The sequence below is a fragment of the Rhinatrema bivittatum genome, chromosome 2 (genome assembly GCF_901001135.1).
Source record: "Rhinatrema bivittatum chromosome 2, aRhiBiv1.1, whole genome shotgun sequence".
In the NCBI taxonomy this organism is placed as follows: Eukaryota; Metazoa; Chordata; class Amphibia; order Gymnophiona; family Rhinatrematidae; genus Rhinatrema; species Rhinatrema bivittatum.
The window spans coordinates 724,463,568-724,483,334 of NC_042616.1; the positions used below are offsets into that span (position 1 = coordinate 724,463,568).

Here is a 19,767-nt window from a genome sequence, read left to right on the forward strand (position 1 = left end):
GACTTCGCCCATCCTAACCAATCGTCCAAGTACGGGTGCACCAGGATACCTTTCCTTCCTGGGCACCACCGCCACTACCACCATCACCTTTGTGATTGTGTGTATCTTAGCCGCTAACCCAAAGGGAAGGGCACGAAATTGGAAATGCTCCCCCAGGACTCTGAACCTCAAGAACAGCTGGTGTCCGGCCTGAACAGGGATTTGGAGATAAGCTTCCGACAAGTCCAACAATGCCTGAAACTCCCCTTTACACACTACCATTATCATTGTATGCAACGACTATCCAGAACTGCAGCCCCCCGAGGGCAGCATTGACCTTCTGCAGATCGAGAATGGGCCAAAAAGTCCCCTCCTCTTTGGGCACCACAAAGTACATGGAATATTGACGCTGCCCCCCTCTCCAGAGGGGGCACTGAACAATGGCACGCATGAGCTGTAGCTGTTGCAACGTCCCCGCACCACCTCTTGCTTGGCCCGGAAGACACAGTAGGAGATTACAAAAGCATCCGGGAGTGGACGAGAAAATTCCAAGGCACAGCCATCTCTCACCACCTCCAGGACCCACTGGTCTGATGTGATCTTGGTCCACTCCTCATAAAAGAAGGACAGCCTTCCTCCACTAGCCTCTGGAGAGGAGCGGACCAGCCTGCCTTCAATGACTAATCTTACTTCCGCCTCCCCCTTGGGGCCTACCATCCCTCGGAAGCCTGCGTTGGGCTCAAAAAGACTGCTACCTGCCTGCGTTGGACTGCTGTCTGCCCGTACTCTTTTTTTTTTTTTTTTTTTGCACCACAGGCCCAGGGCTCCTGCTAGTGCGAAACCACCTTGCTTCTCTGAATCAAACTCATGGAGGTAAAAAAAAAAAAACCTTCTTGGGGGTTTTCTTGTCCTCAGGCAACTTATTTCCCTTCGACTCCCCCAATTGCTTAATGAGCTGCTGCAAATCCTCTCCAAATAGCAGCTTTCCCTTGAAGGGGAGGTTTGACAACTGCACATCTGTCGACCAATTTCGTAGCTGTAGGAGTCTCCTCACAGCTACCGCTGAGACCCTACCTCTGGCAGAAGCCCGAATCATATCATACCGATCATCAGCCACAGAGGCCACTCCCGCCTCCAAGCAGGTTGTCTGCGCTGCCTCAGCCACAGTCCCTTACCACTTGCCATGTGCCTTCTGCACCAAGCACACACAGGCTCCCTGCATCAAACGTCCGCACACCGCAGCACACAGACGCCAAGGCAAAACCTCAAATAGTGTTTGAGCAGTTTCCTGGACATCTTTGAGCAGTTTCCTGTAACTCTTTTAGAGCTACTGCTCCAACTACTGGAATGGATATTTTCTTAGCAACCGCTGACACGCTGCATCCACCTTGGGAACTCTCCAGGACTCTAAGATCTGCTCCAGCCAGGGGACTAGCTCTACCATAGCTCCCGCTACATCTAGACCCGCATCAGGAGATTCCCCCTCCCGATCTACCAGCTTCTTCACAGTTGTCGGGAACAGAAAGGCCTTGGGGGGGGTCTCCTTAATCCCCCCAGGATCAGGTCACCTCTTCATTATCCAAGTCTTCCCAGGTTTGTTCCAGCAAGGGATATAGCTTAGCCATAGCTCTGGCTACGCTCAGGCCCGCTTTGGGAGACTCCCACTCCTGATCCACTATCCTTTACCTTCTTGGGTAAAGGCAAAACCACCCTAGGAGGCCCCCGCAGTGCCTCCAGGATTGGGTTCATCCCCTAATCCCCAAATCTTCCAACACCTGGGGAACCAGCAGACCTAAATCCTCCCTGTGGAACAACTGAACTACCAGAGGGCAGTCTCACTCAGCAATCGGGACTTCATCCAAAAAGATCTACTAAATTGCTGACTGGGTCCTTATCTGGCTCCACCACAGTATCCTGCCACTGATCGGGCCCATTCAACTTGTCTGACATGTCCCTGTCCTCAGGCATAGACCATCCCAGCCCAAGGAGATGTAGGATCCCTCTAGAGTCCAATTGCTCCCCCCCCCCCCAAGGCTTTTTAGTCACAAGGGGTTTCCTGGGAAGCGGCTGCCTGGATCCTGTCTCCATCTCAGCAAATAGGCCTTGTGAAGAAGCAGGACAGCATCCACTGAAACTGCTCTGTATCTGAAGAGGACCGATTCTGCCCATAGCCTCTCTGCCCCCCCCCCCCCCCAAATCACTTCTCTGCCACTAGCAGGGCTTAAATCGACAGGTAAAAGTAAGGGATGGGAGTCCTGATGCTTTGAAGCAGCCTCTTAGCTCCTGCCATGTGCTCTCAAAATGACCACAGGTGTCCCGGGGCCCCGCCTCCCCCCGGTGCCTGCATCAGCCCTGCCGACCTTGTGGTCCGACCTCTTCCCGATGAGCCTGCAGATTTCCCAGCCTTTCCCAGGCATCTTCAATGCACAATGTGGTTGTACAGAGTCAAAGTCCTACCACACCACAGCCACAGCAAGTTTTCCAGTGCTAAGCGGGCATCGGCCTGAATCGCGGTCAGGCCTAAAAATAGCCCCTGCTGCTGAACAAACCCCACAAGCGGCACATCCCTGATGCTAAGTGAGCCCCCAGCCTGGCAATCGGGAGGTTTTTGCTCCCATTCACACAGTCTTGGCCTACCGACAGCTCAGCCGATCAGCACCTGAGCAGCTCCCTTCACAGTGTTGTCTGTATTTTTTTTTGTTTTGTTTTTTTTAAGGCACAGACACCGAATAAAGGAAATAACCAGCAAACTAGGAAAGCACAAATAAAAGGGCTACTTCCCTGCTTCTGGATGCGGAGGGAGCAGACTCTGGAGGTGAGGGAACCAGGACCCCTGGCTTTCACTTCCCCTGACCAATAAGGGCTGAGCTAGCTCAGGGGTCACTAACCACCCCCCCTCTCGCCCTGCTCCACCCAAGGGATGGCCTACGAAGGAACCTAACACCTCAGGGAGCCTTCCAGGAATCTTCTGTCTTCCTTTTTTTTTTTAAATCAAACTCCAGACTGCAGGTTTGCACCTCTACCATCTGTTGGAGTCAGAGAAATACTGAGGGACTGCAGGTCGCACTCTCGGTTATGAAGCAGTGCCTCAAAGTTTTTATTCTCTGCCTCCATCTGCTGGTAGGGATGCATAAACCCACTTGTCTGGACTGACCCGAGGTACAAATAGGAATGCTATTTTAAGAGATTATCCCAGATCGCACACAGAGGAAAATTAAGCAAAACTGAAAACATATCACTGATTGAAGATTGCAATATAAAAGAAATGAAGCAGGAAGATGTATATAAATATTTCGGAGTAGAAGGTGGTGGAAAAATTCAGCATAAAGTATTGAAAGAAAAGATCAGTAAAGAGTACTATAGGAGAGTGAAGCTGATTTAAGAAGAATGCGTCAACAGCACTTAAGATATAAGCTATTAACCAGCTTACAATTCCTGCATCTACATATAGTTTTGGAATAGCAGACTGGCCTCATACATATCTTGAAGAATTGGATGTAAAAACAAGAAAGCTCTTCCATGCCCATCAGTTAATTTATATGAACCAGTGCATGCCGAGATTGTACATCCCTAGAGCTAAAGGTAGTAAGGGTCTTATTGAAATTGATTACACCTATAGAGCTAACATAATAGGCCTTCAGGCATACTTAATGGCATTAACAGATCCAAAAGCTAAAATATTCCAGAAGTACGAAAGCAAGTAACCATGCTCAGTTTCAGTCCTTAAGGAAGAAGAATTGTTATGGCAAATAGAGGGAATAACTGAAGAACCACAAATACACAAAGATAAAGAAGCTACAGAATTAGCAAGACAAGAAAAGAAACCCTTTAAAGAATCAGATCAGCAAACAAGGAAGAATAATTGGCACAAACATAAGTACAGTGGGAAGTACAGAGAGCTACTTTGGCAACTTCCTATGGATGAAAGATTGGTAATTGCAGCACAGGATAGTTGACTGCGGACAAGATGGTTCACAGTCAGCATAGAAAAGACTGGTAAAATGGACAAATGCAGATTCTGCGAAAAAGAACAGATACATATCTCTTTGCAGGATGTGACGTCCTGCTGTCAGAAGGTCTATATATAGAGAGCCATAACAAAGCAGCACGGCTTATTTATTGGAAGTTTTGTAAACATTATAATAGCAACATACCAAATAAAGATTGAGAGCACACCCTAATAGAATATAGGAAATCAAAGAGTTGTGATAAGAATTTTCAAGCACATCTTGATATGTTGCCTGCTAAGATTACACCTTAACAACTCCAGAAAGAAGCAAGTACTAAGAAGCGTGTTAATACAAATTTGAGAGATTGAGATCATTCCCAACATGCTATGGCTTACAAATTAGGTTCATTCCTGTCAAGATATGCATAAAACAAACCCATTTGGAGAATGAAAGGCAAAGCACAGAGAATTGAACATGTAACAAGATTGATAGAATGGCACAGATTACATAGTAAATTATGTATCTTCTATGTCTCCTGACATCAAAAAATCAGCAGCTGGATGCCTATCCTTGCTTTCTAACAGAGATGATACAGATATAAATATTGATTAAAAACTTAACCATTTAAACATTGAAATTTAAACAATCACTGAAACAATATTTACATGACATGCAACCTACAGCTGCGGAAGGGGGGGTGAGGTGGGATCTCCACTGACATGCCAACAAGCTTCCTATCCCTTTCTCAACATTCCTGCATGCTCTCCCACTCCTTCCCCAGGGTTTCCATGTGTTCCTCAGGGTGGCCAATAGCAGCCCAGCTTGCAGAACTGAGCAGCATGCCAGGAAAAGGAAACCAGTACATCAGCTGAAAACAGACTTCAGCAGATCCACAGCTCTCGGCAGTAAATATTAACATTTAATTAAATAAACGGTAAGACTTTACTTACTGTTTGATCGTTTAAATGGTTAATATTTAACATCCCTATATGATAGTGTATTACTTAAAAACCCCTTACTTGGCCGACAGCAGATCTCGAAGATAAGGTTGTAAAACGGCACTATCACATAACAATTTCAGTATAAAATGAGCATTTGCCTTCCGATCCTTTGATTCCACTACAGAGGGTTCTGATGAGGGGCCTATAATTGGGAAAAAGAACATTTCTGAATCATTTCTTAAAATATATGTTAAAACCAGACACACAAAACACAGTACAGAAAACAATCTGCCTCATGAGTATAACAAAAAAATGTAACTCGAATGGAAAAATGTCAATCTACATAAACTGCTTCCTTGTATACAAAACCAATGTACTACATGAAATTTTACAAAATTATAGACTGTAATACATGTCTATGCAAAGTCAGGAGCTTTCTCATAAAAAATATCTATTTTAATTTGTATTTCTAGACACAATATGATCTTGTTTTTTTATATTCTTAAGAGGATTCAAACCTGATCTTCAAAATTTCGGAAAGCTGCCATTTCAAGAGGGGGAAAAAAAAGGTTTGCATTTAAATAATCAACAAATCAAATTTAGTTTGAGCAACCAGAAAAAAAAATAGTAGATTCTTACCTGGTATGGTGGAAGTGCTGGGTCCCTGGCCAGTGCCAGTCACAGCTGTGGTAAGAGATCCCACAGCAGGGGCCAGGATGAAATCAATGTCACCATCTTTCAAGCAAACAGAAAAGTGGGATGTAAATCAATACGAATGCAAGTACACTTTGAAAACCACAGCTTCTAATCACACTAAGCACATGTTCCTACACTTCGCAGGTATGTTGCTGCTAAACTAAAGGTCAGACCAATAGGAAAATGGTGCCCTCCAAAAAGCTGGTGTTAGGGATTTTATGGTAGCTACCAGTTCAAAGAATGTTTTGACCAAAGTTAAAGAAAAAGAAATTAGTTAAAGTAGATTTTTATCAGGTCTTCTACAAATAATCAAAATGAGAATGTTTATCTACACTTTTTTTTTTTTTTTTTTTACCAATACCATTAATTTCTAATGCTTGTAATATCAGGACCAGAGGCCATTACTTAAAGGACACTTACATTTGATTGATCATTTCCTATTTCATATATATCTAGTTCCTTGCATGCACCCAGATCAGTCCAGACTCCTGGGTTTTGCCGCTCTTCCAGCAGATCGAGACAGAGAAAGTTTCGCTGACGCTGCTACATAACCTGATGTGCCACCTGCAGTCTCCTCAGTATTTCTGTCTCAAGCAGATGGTAGAGGCGCAAAACCTGCAGTCTGAAACTAGGTTAAAAAAAAAGATTGTTAGCTTCTTCAAGATTTCCTCCCAGGAGGTTGGTAGGTCCTGGTGGGGGCCATCACTCCTGATTCTGAGATGGATGAGCAGGGGTTGGGTACCCTTATTTTGCTCCATCCTTCAACGCCAGGGGTAGAAGTCTGGTGGAGCCAGTTCCCTCGCCCCCAGGAGGACTTACAGAGCCTGCTACCACTCTTCAATTACAGGGAAGTGGTTTTTTGGTCTTTCTTGTAAAGTGTAAAAAAAAAAAAAAAAAAGTTTCTTTATTTGCTTTCCCTATCGTTTGGTGGGAGAGTGGGGCTCAGATATAGCAGATCTTGCGATTTGGGCTCCTCAGTCAGCTGACTGCACTTGTGGTCCGGGCGGGCCGAAGGCGTGCCACATGGCTGCAAGTGCACAGTGTGCGGAGACACGTGTGTGAATCTTTCAGACCGGCCATTGTTCCAGATGCCTCTCTGGAGGAGAGGATGATTCAGGGGCAACTGCGACAGTGTCAGGACAGCAGCAAGGCCTGGTAGGCCCTCAGGTGCATCAGGGGAAGCAGCAGGTCCCTTCCCGATTAGTGCAGGAACGGTGGTGATTTAGCCTTCCTTCGTGGCTGCTTCAGAGGTGTGAGGGGTATCTCCCTCCACTGCTATCCCCGGCTGATCTGAGCCCCGTAGAGGGACAGGGGGCCCAGGGAATTCAGTCAGGGGAGGACAAGGACCTCCTGGGAGAGACTTCTGATGATTCTACAACTTTCTCATCAGATTTTGTCCTGTTGTTGCACAAGGCTTATTTGGCCAGGAAAGCCACGGGGCGGCATGGTTCCAAGCAGGTGGCTTCAGTAGGTCCGCAGCCCAGGAAGAAGTCCAGGGCTTCATGGACTACTTGGGCTACAAGGGTTCAGCGAGTCTTGGGGATGCCCACATAGGTGAACGTTGCTGACGAACTCTGAGAATTCGGAGGACGGAGCGCCACCTGGAGTGGACCCTCCTGATGTGGATCCAAAGGAGGGGCTGGGAAAAACCCCGGTTGTGGAGGGGGACGATCCAAATGTGATTTGTCTGTTCCACAGGGAAGAATTTGGACCCCCGATTCCCTATGTCCTTGCAGAGTTGAGGACAAAGGTTCCGCAAGAGGAATCCGATCAGGAGAACTTGGATCCAGTCATGGATGGCTTATGAGGTCCAGCAAAGGATTTTTCTTTCCATAAGTCAGTTAGAAAGTTGATGATCAGGAAGTGGGATACTCCAGAGAATGGCTTGAAGATTGGTAGAGAGATGGATAAGTTATATACTTTGCCTGAAGACATGCTGGAACTGTTGAGGATTCCAAAAGTGGATGCCTCAGTGTCGGCAATTACTAAGACGACGACCAGTCCAGTGGCTGGTTTTGCAGCGCTGAAGGATCTGCAGGACAGGAAGCTCGAAGTCCACCTCAAGAAGATTTTTCAGGTGTCTGCTCTAGGCATTTGTGCTGCAGTGTACAGCAGTTTTATGTTTTGGGCTGAATTGCGATGGGTGCAGCAGTTGCAAGCGGACAAATCCATGTCTGCATCAGATGCGAAGCAGGCGGAACAGCTGCAAGCTGTTGTTGCCTATGGAGCCAATGCGTTGTATGACCTCATTAGGACTTCTTCCAGAACAATGTCATTGGCAGTCTCGGCTAGGCGGCTTCTTTGATTGAGAAACTGGTTGGTGGATGTTTCGTCCAAGTCTCAGGAGAGTTTCCTTTCAAAAAAAAGCTGCTCTTTGGAGAAGACTTGGAAGAACTGATCAAACATCTGGGAGAGAATAAAGGCCATAAGTTACCTGAGGATAAGCCAAAAGGAGCAAAAGGTTCTTTTCCTTTGTGTTCTCGATTCCACGGGAATAGGCATTTTCGGCAAGGTAGCTTCAGGGAGAGCCCAGAGGCAGGCCTCGGAGAGGCAACAGTCCTGGAATTAGCCCTTTCAAGGTCAAAAGCCAAACAGGAATGGCTCTAGCCACAGTGGTGGTGGAGCCAAATCTGCCCAATGAAGCGGGGCTGGCCCACTTCTCAATTCCAGTCACAGGGAGTCAGTTGACTCTTTTTTACAAGGAGTGGCCCAAGATCACGTCAGACCAGTGGGTCTTAAGCGTGACAAGGCAAGGTTACGCTTTAGAATTTGCTCGTCCACTAAGGGACTTATTTATGGTATCCCCTTGCGAGTCCATGGAGAAAAGATGGGTGGTGCAACAAACCCTCACCTGCCTACAAATACTGGGAGCCATTGTTCCCGTCCTCTTTGAGGAATGTGGGAAGGGACATCATTTCATGGTTCCAAAGGAGGAGGGACATTTTCACCCAATTTTGCACTTAGAGAGTCAACGTGACTTAGTGCTGCAGAGCTTGAGATCCCTGGGGTGGATAGCAAATCTGTTGAAGTCATCTTTCCCCCTCTCAGGTGTTGGAGTTTCTGGGGGCGCGTTTCAATACCAGGGTGGGGAAGGTTTTTCTCACTGAGGAAGCATTGTCAAATTGCAGACACAAGTTCACAGGTTGTTGAGGTCCAGGTACTCAGGGTCTGGGATTACTTGCAGGTTCTCGGTTCCATGGCCTCTGTTCCATGGCCTCCACTTTCCTTGGGCGTTTGCTCATATGAGGCCTCTGCAGTGGGCATTACTTTCCTGGTGGGAACCTTTGTCAGAGCAATTTCAACTTCCTCTACCTCTTACGGAGCTAGCCAGGTCCATTCTTTTGTGGTGGCTTGGTCAGGACCAGTTGTGTCATGGAGGTTTCGGAGTGGATGGTAGTTACCACAGATACCAATCTCTCCAGATGGGGAGCTGTCTGCCAAGCTCAGTTGGTGCAGGGACAGTGGAGGAAGCGTTGTGGTCTACCATTCGCTTAGAGACGAGAGTGGTGCAGTTTGTGCTGCGGACATTTCTACCTCTCTTGCGCAACCGACCAGTCAGGGTCCTGTCAAACAATGCGACAATGGTGGCTTGCATCAACTGATAGGGTGGTACCAAAAGTCATGCAGTGGCTCAGGAAGCCTGGGAGTTAACCCACTGAGCAGAGCTGCATCTGGCATTGCTCGCAAATTCTCACAAAGCCGGGACAGACAACTTGCAAGCAGATTATCTCAGCCAACAACAGCTGTATCCCATGGGAGTTGTTGGAGGACAAATGTGTCTCATCCATTGCAGATGGGGCAGGTCCCACATGGATTAAATGGCAACTCAGCGAAAGTCCAAGGTGCCGCGCTTCTTCAGTCGCAGAAGAGAGCAAGGAAGAACCAAGGTTGATGCCTTGGTTCTTCCTTGGCAGGGCATTCTGCTATATGTGTTTCTGCCATGGCTACTGATGGGCAAGATACTACGGCGTGTAGAGATTCATCCGGAGGAAGTAATTCTAGTGGCTCTGGACTGGCCTTGGTTTTCAGATCTGATCAGTCTGGCGGTGGATAGGCCATTGAGGGTTGCTCATCTACCAAACAGTCTGCCCCAAGGTCCAATATTTTCAGATCAGGTGGCTCGCTTCTGTCTTGTGGTTTGGCTTTTGAGAGGAAACGCTTAAGGGAGAAAGGATATCTGAGGATGTCATTTCTACTTTGTTGCAAGCTAGAAAGACATCTACCTCCTTGGCATATGTGAAGGTCTGAAGAGTTTTTGAGGCTTGGTGCACAAAGCAAGGGGTTCACTCTATTCAAGCATCCATGGCGCATATTCTGACCTTCTTGCAAAGGGGGTTGGTGAAGGGTTTGTCTTTTAACTCCCTTAGAGTTCAGGTGGCGGCTTTGGGCTGTTTTCAAGGCAAGGTGCAGGGTGCAGCTCTAGCTGCACATCCAAATGTAGTATATTTCCTCTGTGGAGCAAAGCATTTGCATCCTCTGGTTTAGAAGTTGTCTCTCTCTTGGAGCCTTAACTTGGTCCTTAAGGGTATGTGTGAGACTCCACTCGAGTCTCTTAGAAGAGCAACCATGAAGGATCTCACCTTAAAAGTGGTTTTCTTGGTGGCAATCTGTACCACTAGGAGGATCTTAGAACTTCAGGCCTTGTCCTGTAGGGATCCTTTTTAGAGGATAACTGATTCTGGAGCCTTGTTGAGGGCAGTTCCTTCCTTCCTTCTGAAGGTGATGTTGTTTCACTTAAGTCCATCTGTAGAGCTTCTGGCCTTTCCAACTTTAGATGCTACAGCACTTCTCGTGAGAGAGTTGAGGCTCTTAAGAACATGCCATACTGGGTCAGACCAAGGGTCCATCACGCCGAGCATCCTGTTTCCAACAGTGGCCAATCCAGGCCATAAGAACCTGGCAAGTGCCCAAAAACTAAGTCTATTCCATGTTACTGTTGCTAGTAATAGCGGTGGTTATTATCTTGGATGCAAAGTGGGCATTGCTGTGGTATCTTAAGGTCACTAATAGCTTCCAGTTGTCGAATCTTTTTGTGCTATGGAGTGGTGCAAAAAAGGATCACAAGGCGTCAAAATCCACACCTGCGCGGTGGTTGAAGAAAGCCATAGGTTTGGCATACATCTGTCAGGGTCATCCTATCCCTGAGGGGTTACGGGCTCATTCTACTCGTTCTCAGGCAACCTCCTGGGCTGAATGTCAGCAGTTTTCACCATAGGAGATTTGTCGGGCAGCTACTTGGAAGTCATTGCACACTTTCGCCAGGCATTATCATTTGGATGTCGAGGCCTCAGAGGCCATGCGCTTTGGTGAAAGTGTATTTCGAGCAGGACTCTTGCAGTCCCTCCCCATTTAGAGAAGCTTTGGTACATCCCAGGAGTCTGGACTGATCTGGGTACATACAGGGAAAGAAAAATTGGTTCTTACCTGCTAATTTTAGTTCCTGTAGTACTAGGAACAGTCCAGAGTCCCGCTTAGTTGGGGTAGGGAGATTTGGAGAGTTCGCTCGATCTGTTATTATAATTAGTCTGAAGAATGGCACAGGATTTATTTAATTCTTCACATTTTTTTTATATTGGTATGGTTATCTATAATAAGTATGCACTTCCTACTGCTCGTTCAGGGGGAGATTAATTTGCTATTGGTATCTTCGCTTGGGTACTTATCAATACTGAGGGACTACAGGTGGCACACCAGATTATGTGGCAGTATCAGCAAAACTTTCTCTGCTCCATCTGAAGTACTACAGGAATGAAAATTAATAGGTAAGAACCCGTTTTCCTTTTGCATTGCCAAATTTGAAAAAGCTCCTACCGGGATCCATTGCGGGAGGATCAGGAACCCAGCTGGGAGGGGCAATTGGAGGAGAGACAGGATCCTGATGATCACTAGAAGACGCTCCAGCTTCATGTCTGCCCAAACCAGCTGCTCGCAAGGAGCGTCTCATCATCTCCCTCAGCCGCAAACTGAAAAGAATCAGACCAACAAAAACAATTCCAATAAACATTTATTTATAATTAAAATCCTCAAAAGACTGCAGTCTAGAAGCAAAACTTCTATTTTTACATATTCATAGTGATACAGTGGTAGAACTTTCAAAAAGAGGTAATGCAACATGCTATCCATAACAAACAGCAGACATCACCATGTGTATACGTACTTTTTAATTCTTCTTAAATTCTTTTTATTTCCAATATTAGCATTGTGACAAGGCAGTGTGATAAGAGAGGAATGTGAGTAATCTAAAGAAGACAGGGTTCTCATACTGGCCCAGTAAGAGGAACTGCCCTTTAGTTTACAGGTTGAATTGCTGGGATACTGCTGAAACGTTGTAGGTGTTTGGTTGGAAATACAAACCATAGAAATATAGGAGGCTTATAAAGTACATAAACTCTACCAGCTCTAAACTCATTAATATTCAGAAACTGACAGCCTAAGTTGTCACCTTACAAAGTTCAGAAGAAAATTGTTGTGCTTCATATTTCACAACATACTGAATGCACCATTACAGCCATAGTATGTGCTCTAAGAAGAGAGGGAAGGAAGAATATAGAAAAACAAAATTTAGTCATAGACAGGAAAGTATTTGGCTGGACTGGGTTTTTCTTCGTCTTTACATTGAACTCCAAAATGTATTTTTATTTTTTATTTTATTTATTTAAAAATTTTTATGTACCGACTTTTCATGCAAGCATATCAAATCGGTTTACAGTAGTTAGCAAATATTCATTTAAAAATATTTGCATTTCCAAAAAAGAAAGGAAGTAAATAAATTGTTTCATAATATAAATAATTAACATAGCAAACTAAACAGTAGGCTAAATACTCAAAATGTAAACACTTAAAGAGGTAGTATAGTAAGAGTAGTGATAGTATAAACAAAAATAAAAATATACATTACCTTGGTATAAAATCAGAAGTGTGAGATAATTATGCTAACAGCACTTGGTAGGCTTGTTTAAAAAGCCAAGTTTTAATCCCCTTTTTAAATAATTTGATGTCTGCTTCTAATCGTAATTCCTGTGGAATAGAGTTCCATAGTAGGGGTCCAGCAACAGAGATAGTTCTCTTTCTTACATTATTTAGATGCGCAATTTTGGGGGAAGGAATTGGCAGCATCCCTGTTCCGATTGATTTAGTGATTCTTGAGGGGGTGTGGAAGTGAAGCGAAGAGGTTAGCCATTCAATTTTTTTTTTTATTGTAGAGGGTTTTGTGAAATAGTGACAAGACTTTATGCTGGGCCCTGTATTTGACCGGCAGCCAATGAAGTTCTTTTAATATTGGGGTGATATGTTCGGATCTTCTAGTACCTGTCATGAGTCTAGCTGCAAAGTTCTGCAGAAGTTGCAATGGTCTTGTGATATTTGCGGGAAGGCCTAAGAATAGTGAGTTCCAGTAGTCTATTCTTGATAAGACAAGTGCCTGTAAAACAGCTCTAAAGTCTTTTGGGAATAGGAGGGGTTTTAATCTTTTGAATATGTTTAATTTGAAGTAACCATCGTTTATGATTTTTTTAACGCAGGATTTCATAGAGAATTCGCAATCTATAAGAATCGCTAGATCTCGTACTTCTAGGGAGATGGGGTAGTTTTTGGCCACTTCTTCAATTTCAAGCTCTTTTGTCTTGCTTAATTTAGGTGAGTTGTATAGGATTTCAGTTTTTTTAGTATTTAGGGAAAGATTCATTTGGGTTAATACCTTTTCAATGGCGGATTGGTATATGTCCCAGAGCTTAAGAGTTTGGTCAATAGATGTTTGGATTGGTATTAAAATTTGAACGTCGTCGGCACAGATAAAATGTTATTAGACCGAGGCCTGATAGAATTCTGCATAAAGGGAGCATATAGATATTAAAAAGTGTAGAGGATAGAGAGGATCCCTGGGGAATTCCAAAGTTGAGATCGATAGGATGTGATTCGTTATCAAGAAATTATACTTTGAATGTTCTATTTTTTAGTCTTTAATGCCTATTTCACACATCAAAAAGACCTATCAGATATAACTACAAAGGTTCTCTACACACTCCCCCGATTAAAACCTCGCTAGCCAAACGAGCACTCTCCACAGCGGGGCCCACCCTTTGGAACTCACTTCCGCCAGATCTTCAACTCGAAACTTGCCATCTAACATTCAAGAAAAACCTTAAAACATGGCTCTTCCGGCAAGCCTTCCCGGAATTGCAGGATCACTTCGACACAGGACAAAGATCAAAATAGCGCAATATAAAGTCTACCGCTAACTTAATACCCTCAGGAACATCAGGACCTTATTGCTTGTTTTAAAGTAACTCTACACATTCTCTGTTCAATACTATGTTTACTGTTTAATGTTTAATGTAACGACCTTATTGATTGTTAAATGTAACGCTACACGTTCTCCGTTCAATACTATGTTTATTGTTTAATGTAACGCCCCCCGGCGACAGTTGTGTTAAATGGAAACCGACTTGATTTGATATATATATATATATCAAGAAAGTCGGTATATAAAAACCCTAAATAAATAAATAAATAAATTTCGTTTAGACTATCAAGGAGGATATTTATGATTAACTGTATCAAAGGCTGCTGAGATGTCTAGCAAGATCAGGAAGTAAGACTGGCTGTTATCGGTTCCTCTTAGGATGATATCTTGTAATGAAGTTAAAAGGGTCTCTGTACTAAAATATTTTCTAAATCCATGTTGTGCTGGATACAGGGTACTATGTTTTTCAAGATAATCTGTTAGTTGATTGTTAACTACTTTCTCAAGACTTTTTGATATACAAGGTAAATTAGAAATGGGTCTTAGGTTTGAAAGATCATATGAGTTGGCTTATGGTTTTTTTGTGATTGGTTTTACTATTGCGGATTTTAAAGTGTGTGGGACATTAGCTTCAGTTATGGACAGGTTAATTATATCTGCAATGGGTTTAGAGACTATATTGGTGATTGTTTTTAATAGTTTAGTTGGAATATGGTCAATTGGGTGGACAGCTGGGTTCATTTTTTTAATTATACCTTCGATTTCAAGGGATGAAACTGTGTTAAAGGAGGTTAAATGGTCCTTAGGGTTACTTGGTAGTACAATTTGGTTAGAGTTCTGGGCAGCTATGTTTTATTATTATGTTTAAAGTTTTTTTCCTTAAAATATTGAGCAACTGTATTTCAATTAAAAGAGTTGTTTGTTGTGGGAGTTTCAATGTAAGGATGAATTGAATGTCTGTGTGCAGCTTTTGCATGCAGTTTTAAAAAGCTAGGCAAGACACTGCTTTCAAATACTGGATACCAATGTAATTACCACCAGCATCACACAAAGTTAAATTACACAAGTTTTGCATTATTATTAATACTACATACAGGATATGAGAGCATGTATTTACTATAGGCATCTTGTAAGAAAGTATTAGCAAAATGTACTATGGGAGAGAGATCCATGTTCTTCCACCAAAGATTTTCCATTTAATGTGCAACCAGCCCTGGATTAACCCTTAAGCAAAATAAACACATACATAGGGCACCAATGGAAAATTTGCATTTTTTTCTGTTGCCCCTTGGTTATAAGTAAATAATTTCTTATATTGCTTACTGCTATTTAGTGTTAAATAACATTTTTTTAAAGTTTATATTTAATATAGCTGTGAGGTCTAGCCTGGAGGATGGCCTGGAAAAAAACTGAGGGATAGATATTCAAAGCCTATCCAGGTAAATAACTTAGGGACCTAAATTGCTAAGCCCTTTTCCCATAGACACAAAATGGGAGAAAACGTTTAGTAAATGACCTCCTAACTTATCCTGCTAAGTTACAAGGGATATTTGCGCAGAAGTTGCTACTTAGCCGGAAAAGTTGTAGCTATCTAAGTTTAAATCTGCTATTGAGCAGGTCTTACAAACGGAAAATTTATCCAGCTAAGTCTCAATATCACTACTAAGCCGGCTAAGTTATCCAGCTAAGTAGTGCCACCCCAATTCCCCCTTTGTCTGCCCACAAGTGAGCCAGCTAACTAGATAGCTGGATAAATGACTTAGCAGCTGCTCAATGTAATCAGATATTCTACTTATCTGGCTATCTGGCTTTTGAATATTGACCTCTGAATTGTTCTCTTATTTCACCTTCAACATTTATTGAGTCTTAATGTCTTGTCAGTTAAGCAATGGAAGGGCTGAGGGGACACCTTGATGGGCTGGGCTTAGGGCATCAGTGGGCCTTAATCCAGCCCTATGTGCCACAATAGAAAGCAGAGTTGCTTATCTGTAACAGGTGTTCTCCGAGGACAGCAGGATGTCAGTCCTCACACATGGGTGACATCATCCGACGGAGCCCGGCACGGAAAACTTATGTTAAAGTTTCTAGAACTTTGACTGAGCCTTGCTGAGCATACATTTTACATGGAGACCCAACTCCATGGGGAGGTGAGTATTTCTCGTGAAGACTGACATCCTGCTGTCCTCAGAGAACACCTGTTATAGGTAAGCAACTCTGCTTTCTTCGAGGACAAACAGGATGGCAGACCTCACAAATAGGTGTATCACTAGCTACAAGTGGTCCCCCCCCCCCAAAAAAAAAAAAGCATGGGAACAGCAACTGATTCCAACAGGTACCGACAACTATATTTTTGTTGGCAACAGGCTTTTTTTGTTTATATATAATATCCTAAAAGAGGGCCAGCCTTAAAAAATCCTCAGCTCCTAGGTGGGAACAGAGTTGGGCTGTACACATTAAACAAGTTCCAAAGGACAGATTGGCCAAACCTATTGCTGATTTGGCCATCCCAATCTAAACAGTAATGTGATGTGAATGAGTAGATGGAACTCTACGTCCCAGCCTTGCTGATTTCCTCCATGGAGGACTGCTAGCAAGTGGGTCACAGACACTGCCACGGCTTGGACAGAGTGAGCCTTGATATGACCCACAAGATCAGTCCTACCTGGGCATAACAGAAGGTGATGCAATCTGCTAGCCAATTGTATACCATCTGTTGGCAATGGTGATGCCAGGCTTTGATCAAAAGAAACAAAGACAGGTGGACTGTCTATGGGCTTCTATCTACTCCAGACAGATGGCTAAGACTCCTTTGCAATTCAAACTGTGCAGGGCTTGTTCACCTTGGTGAGCATAAAGCTTGGGAAAAAATGTTGGAAACATGACCGACTGGTTAAGATGGAAATCCAACACCATCTTAGACAGGAACATACATCATGCACGTAAGACCTCCCTATCATGAAAAAACTTGTTATAAGGTGGATAAGTCACTAAAACCTGGAGCTCACTGACCCTGCATGCTGAAGTGAAAATCATCAAAAATACAACCTTCCAGTTCAGGTACTTCAGGTCACAGGAGCACAGTGGCTCGAAAAGAGCCTTTATCAGCTGAGTTAAAACCACGTGCCTCCCACTGTGTCCCAGGACACAGTGGGAGGCTTTAAGGGAGGCTTCAAATGAAGCAGGCCCTGCATGAAGCATACAACTATAGGCTGTACACAATGGTGATATGTGCTAATCGCAGTAAGATGAACCCTAACCAGAGTCAGAGAGATGTAAAAGGGTATCAAGCAGTATTTGTGTTAAGCAGGAGAAAGGGTCTAGGGCCCTTTGCTCACACCACATGGAAAAGCTCTTCCACTTCAGTCCATAAGACATTCTGGTGGAAGGCTTACTGGAAACTATGAAGACAGACATTCTCTGAGAGGTCGAGAGGTTGCAGGATCAACCTCTCAATATCCAAGCTGTAAGTGATAGAGCCTGGAGGTTCCAACCTATCTTGATCCTGAGTTATGAGAACTGGGCAAGTCCCCAGTCCGATTGGTTTCTAGATGGATAACTCCCAGAGGAGTGGAAACCAAATCTGTCTCAGCCAGTGAGAGGCTATGAGGTCATAATCCCTTTTCTCCTCCCTAAGCTTCAACTAAGTCTTTGCTACCAGTATAACAGGAGAATACGCATACAGAAGACCCTGGCCTCAATGGAGGACAAAAATGTCTGAGGATAGTTTGTCATATGTCCTATATGTGGAACAGAAGAGATGGAATTTTCTGTTCCAAGAGGCTGCAAACAGATCCATCTCCGGGGCTCCCCAGAAGCAGAAGATCCGATTTGCTATTCTTTGGTCCAGGGACCATTCATCGAGTCTGAAGGAATGACTCAGTCTGTCCACTTCCCCATTCTCCAGACCAGCCAGATATGCTAGACTTGACATCACGCGAAAGAGTGCTTTTTCCGTGACCGCGCCTATTCTCTGGAACTCTCTCCCAGACATTCTCCGTCATATTCCAAACATACAACAATTTTAAAAATCCTTAAAAACTCATTTATTTCAACTTGCATTTAAAAACTTAGACACAAGATACTTATGATTCATCACTCACATCACACATATTACCCACCCCAAGCTTGTTACATCCCTCTTCCCTTCCCTCTTCTCCACCCACCCAGTAACTTCAACTGCAGTACCTTAGGCACTTGATGTTTGAATTACTTTTCTGTTAATATGTTGTTAGTCTAGTTACAATTATTTTATTTTGTTAATTTTTTACATTGTATTTTAATTTTAATTTCATGTTTTATTATTGTAGCGGCGCATGGAAAGAAGAGTCACGTCAGACAGGAGTTCTTAGGCAAGCCCGCATCCTCTGATGATTCTCTGATCCCAGACTGAGGATGTGTTTTTATTATATCGAGTAACAGAATTCCACAGCAACTACTATACAGTATATGATTGGCTAATACGTCCTACGTGCTAATACAACATGTTGCCTGCGTGCATGCCTACGTAGCTATGGCTACAATCATGCTGTAACTAGGGCAGAGGTTTAATTATACTAAGAGCTTAATTGTGGAAAGACAACAGCTAAAGAAATGCAGACTTTGTGTCTGTTCAGTACGAGATAGGCAAAATGCTGAGAATGTTTATGCAAACTCAGCGAACAGTGTTAATGTGGGCCTTTCAGTGAGGAGTGCTAATGCAGGCCCTTCAGCTTCTGTGGTTTGCCAACAGAAGAGAAAAAGTTTGCATAGCAACATTTATGATTGTTTTATATCGTAAACCGTTTTGATTAAACTGTTTGTCAAAGCGGTCTATAAACACTTTTAAATAAATAAATAAATGTGACACTAAGCCTCATCACTCTAGAGAAAGAGCCCATGACCAAATCTGGACTACTTTGTGACACAGGAGATAAGAGCCAGTACCTCCCTGCTTGTTGATGTAATACATCACCACTTGATTGTCCATCTGGATCAACAATTTTGTTGGACAGCCAATCTCTGAAAGCCATAACGCATATCGTATCAGCCAGAGCTCCAGGAAGTTGATTTGAAGCTGATGTTCTTGGATGGGCCAAAGGCCCTGGGATGCTGAGTCCAACTACATGCAATCCCCATCTCATGGTGGATGCATCTGTTGTCAGAACAATTTGCACCTGAGGAATTTGGAAGGAAACCCCTTTACCAAATTAGAAACTTCTCGCCACCAGGACAAGGATTCCCGGCATGATGGAGTGACTTGGATGCAGTCCTGAAGATTCTGAATGGCCTGAAACCACTGGGACCTCAGGTCCATCTGGCTCTTCTCATGAACAGGTGTGCCATGGAAGTAAAATGTATAGTTGCGGCCATGGGGCCCAACAGCCTCAACATGTGCCAAGCTGATGTCTAGTGGCTCGTTTGAATCTCTGCTGTAGCAGGACAGCTTGGCCTGAGAAGTATCTAGTACAGCTCCGATGAATTCCAATTGAGGAGATGGGCTGAGATGAGACTTAGGGTAGTTGACTACGAACTCTACTGTCTCCAGCACCTGCATGGTGGAGCGCACAGACTCCTTGGCCCCTGCCCAAGGGCCCTTAATCAGCCAATTGTCCAGAAAAGGAAAAAAGTGTACTCCCAGTCTGCCAAGATGTGCTGCCACCACAGCTAATTATTTTGTGAAGACATGCGGAATGGACACTAACCCAAATGGCAGAACGTGGTACTGGTAGTGCTGGTTTCCAATTACAAATCTGACATACATCCGGTGGCTGTGAAAGATCTCAATTTGTGTAAAAAATCTTTTAGATCGAGAGAGTATCTAGCAAAGAAGGAATTAAGGTGCCCAAGGAGAGCAACTTGAACTTTTTGCTTTTGAGAAACTTGTTCAAAGCCCTTAGGACTAGGATAGGACGGTTTTCTTTGGAATCAGGAAGAACTGGGAGTAAAATCCCTGCCCTTTTTTCCCTAGTGGAAAAGGCTC

The 19,767-nt window shown here is 43.9% G+C and overlaps 1 protein-coding gene across 1 annotated transcript in view; it reads right to left on the reverse strand.

Moving 5' to 3' along the window:
• UBR5 (ubiquitin protein ligase E3 component n-recognin 5) overlaps window positions 1–19,767 on the reverse strand; it is a 672,040-nt gene that overhangs the window by 332,979 nt on the left and 319,294 nt on the right. The window contains 3 exon segments of the mRNA XM_029591836.1: window positions 4,949–5,072; window positions 5,510–5,605; window positions 11,378–11,529. Of these exon segments, the coding sequence (XP_029447696.1) occupies window positions 4,949–5,072; window positions 5,510–5,605; window positions 11,378–11,529 (372 nt within the window).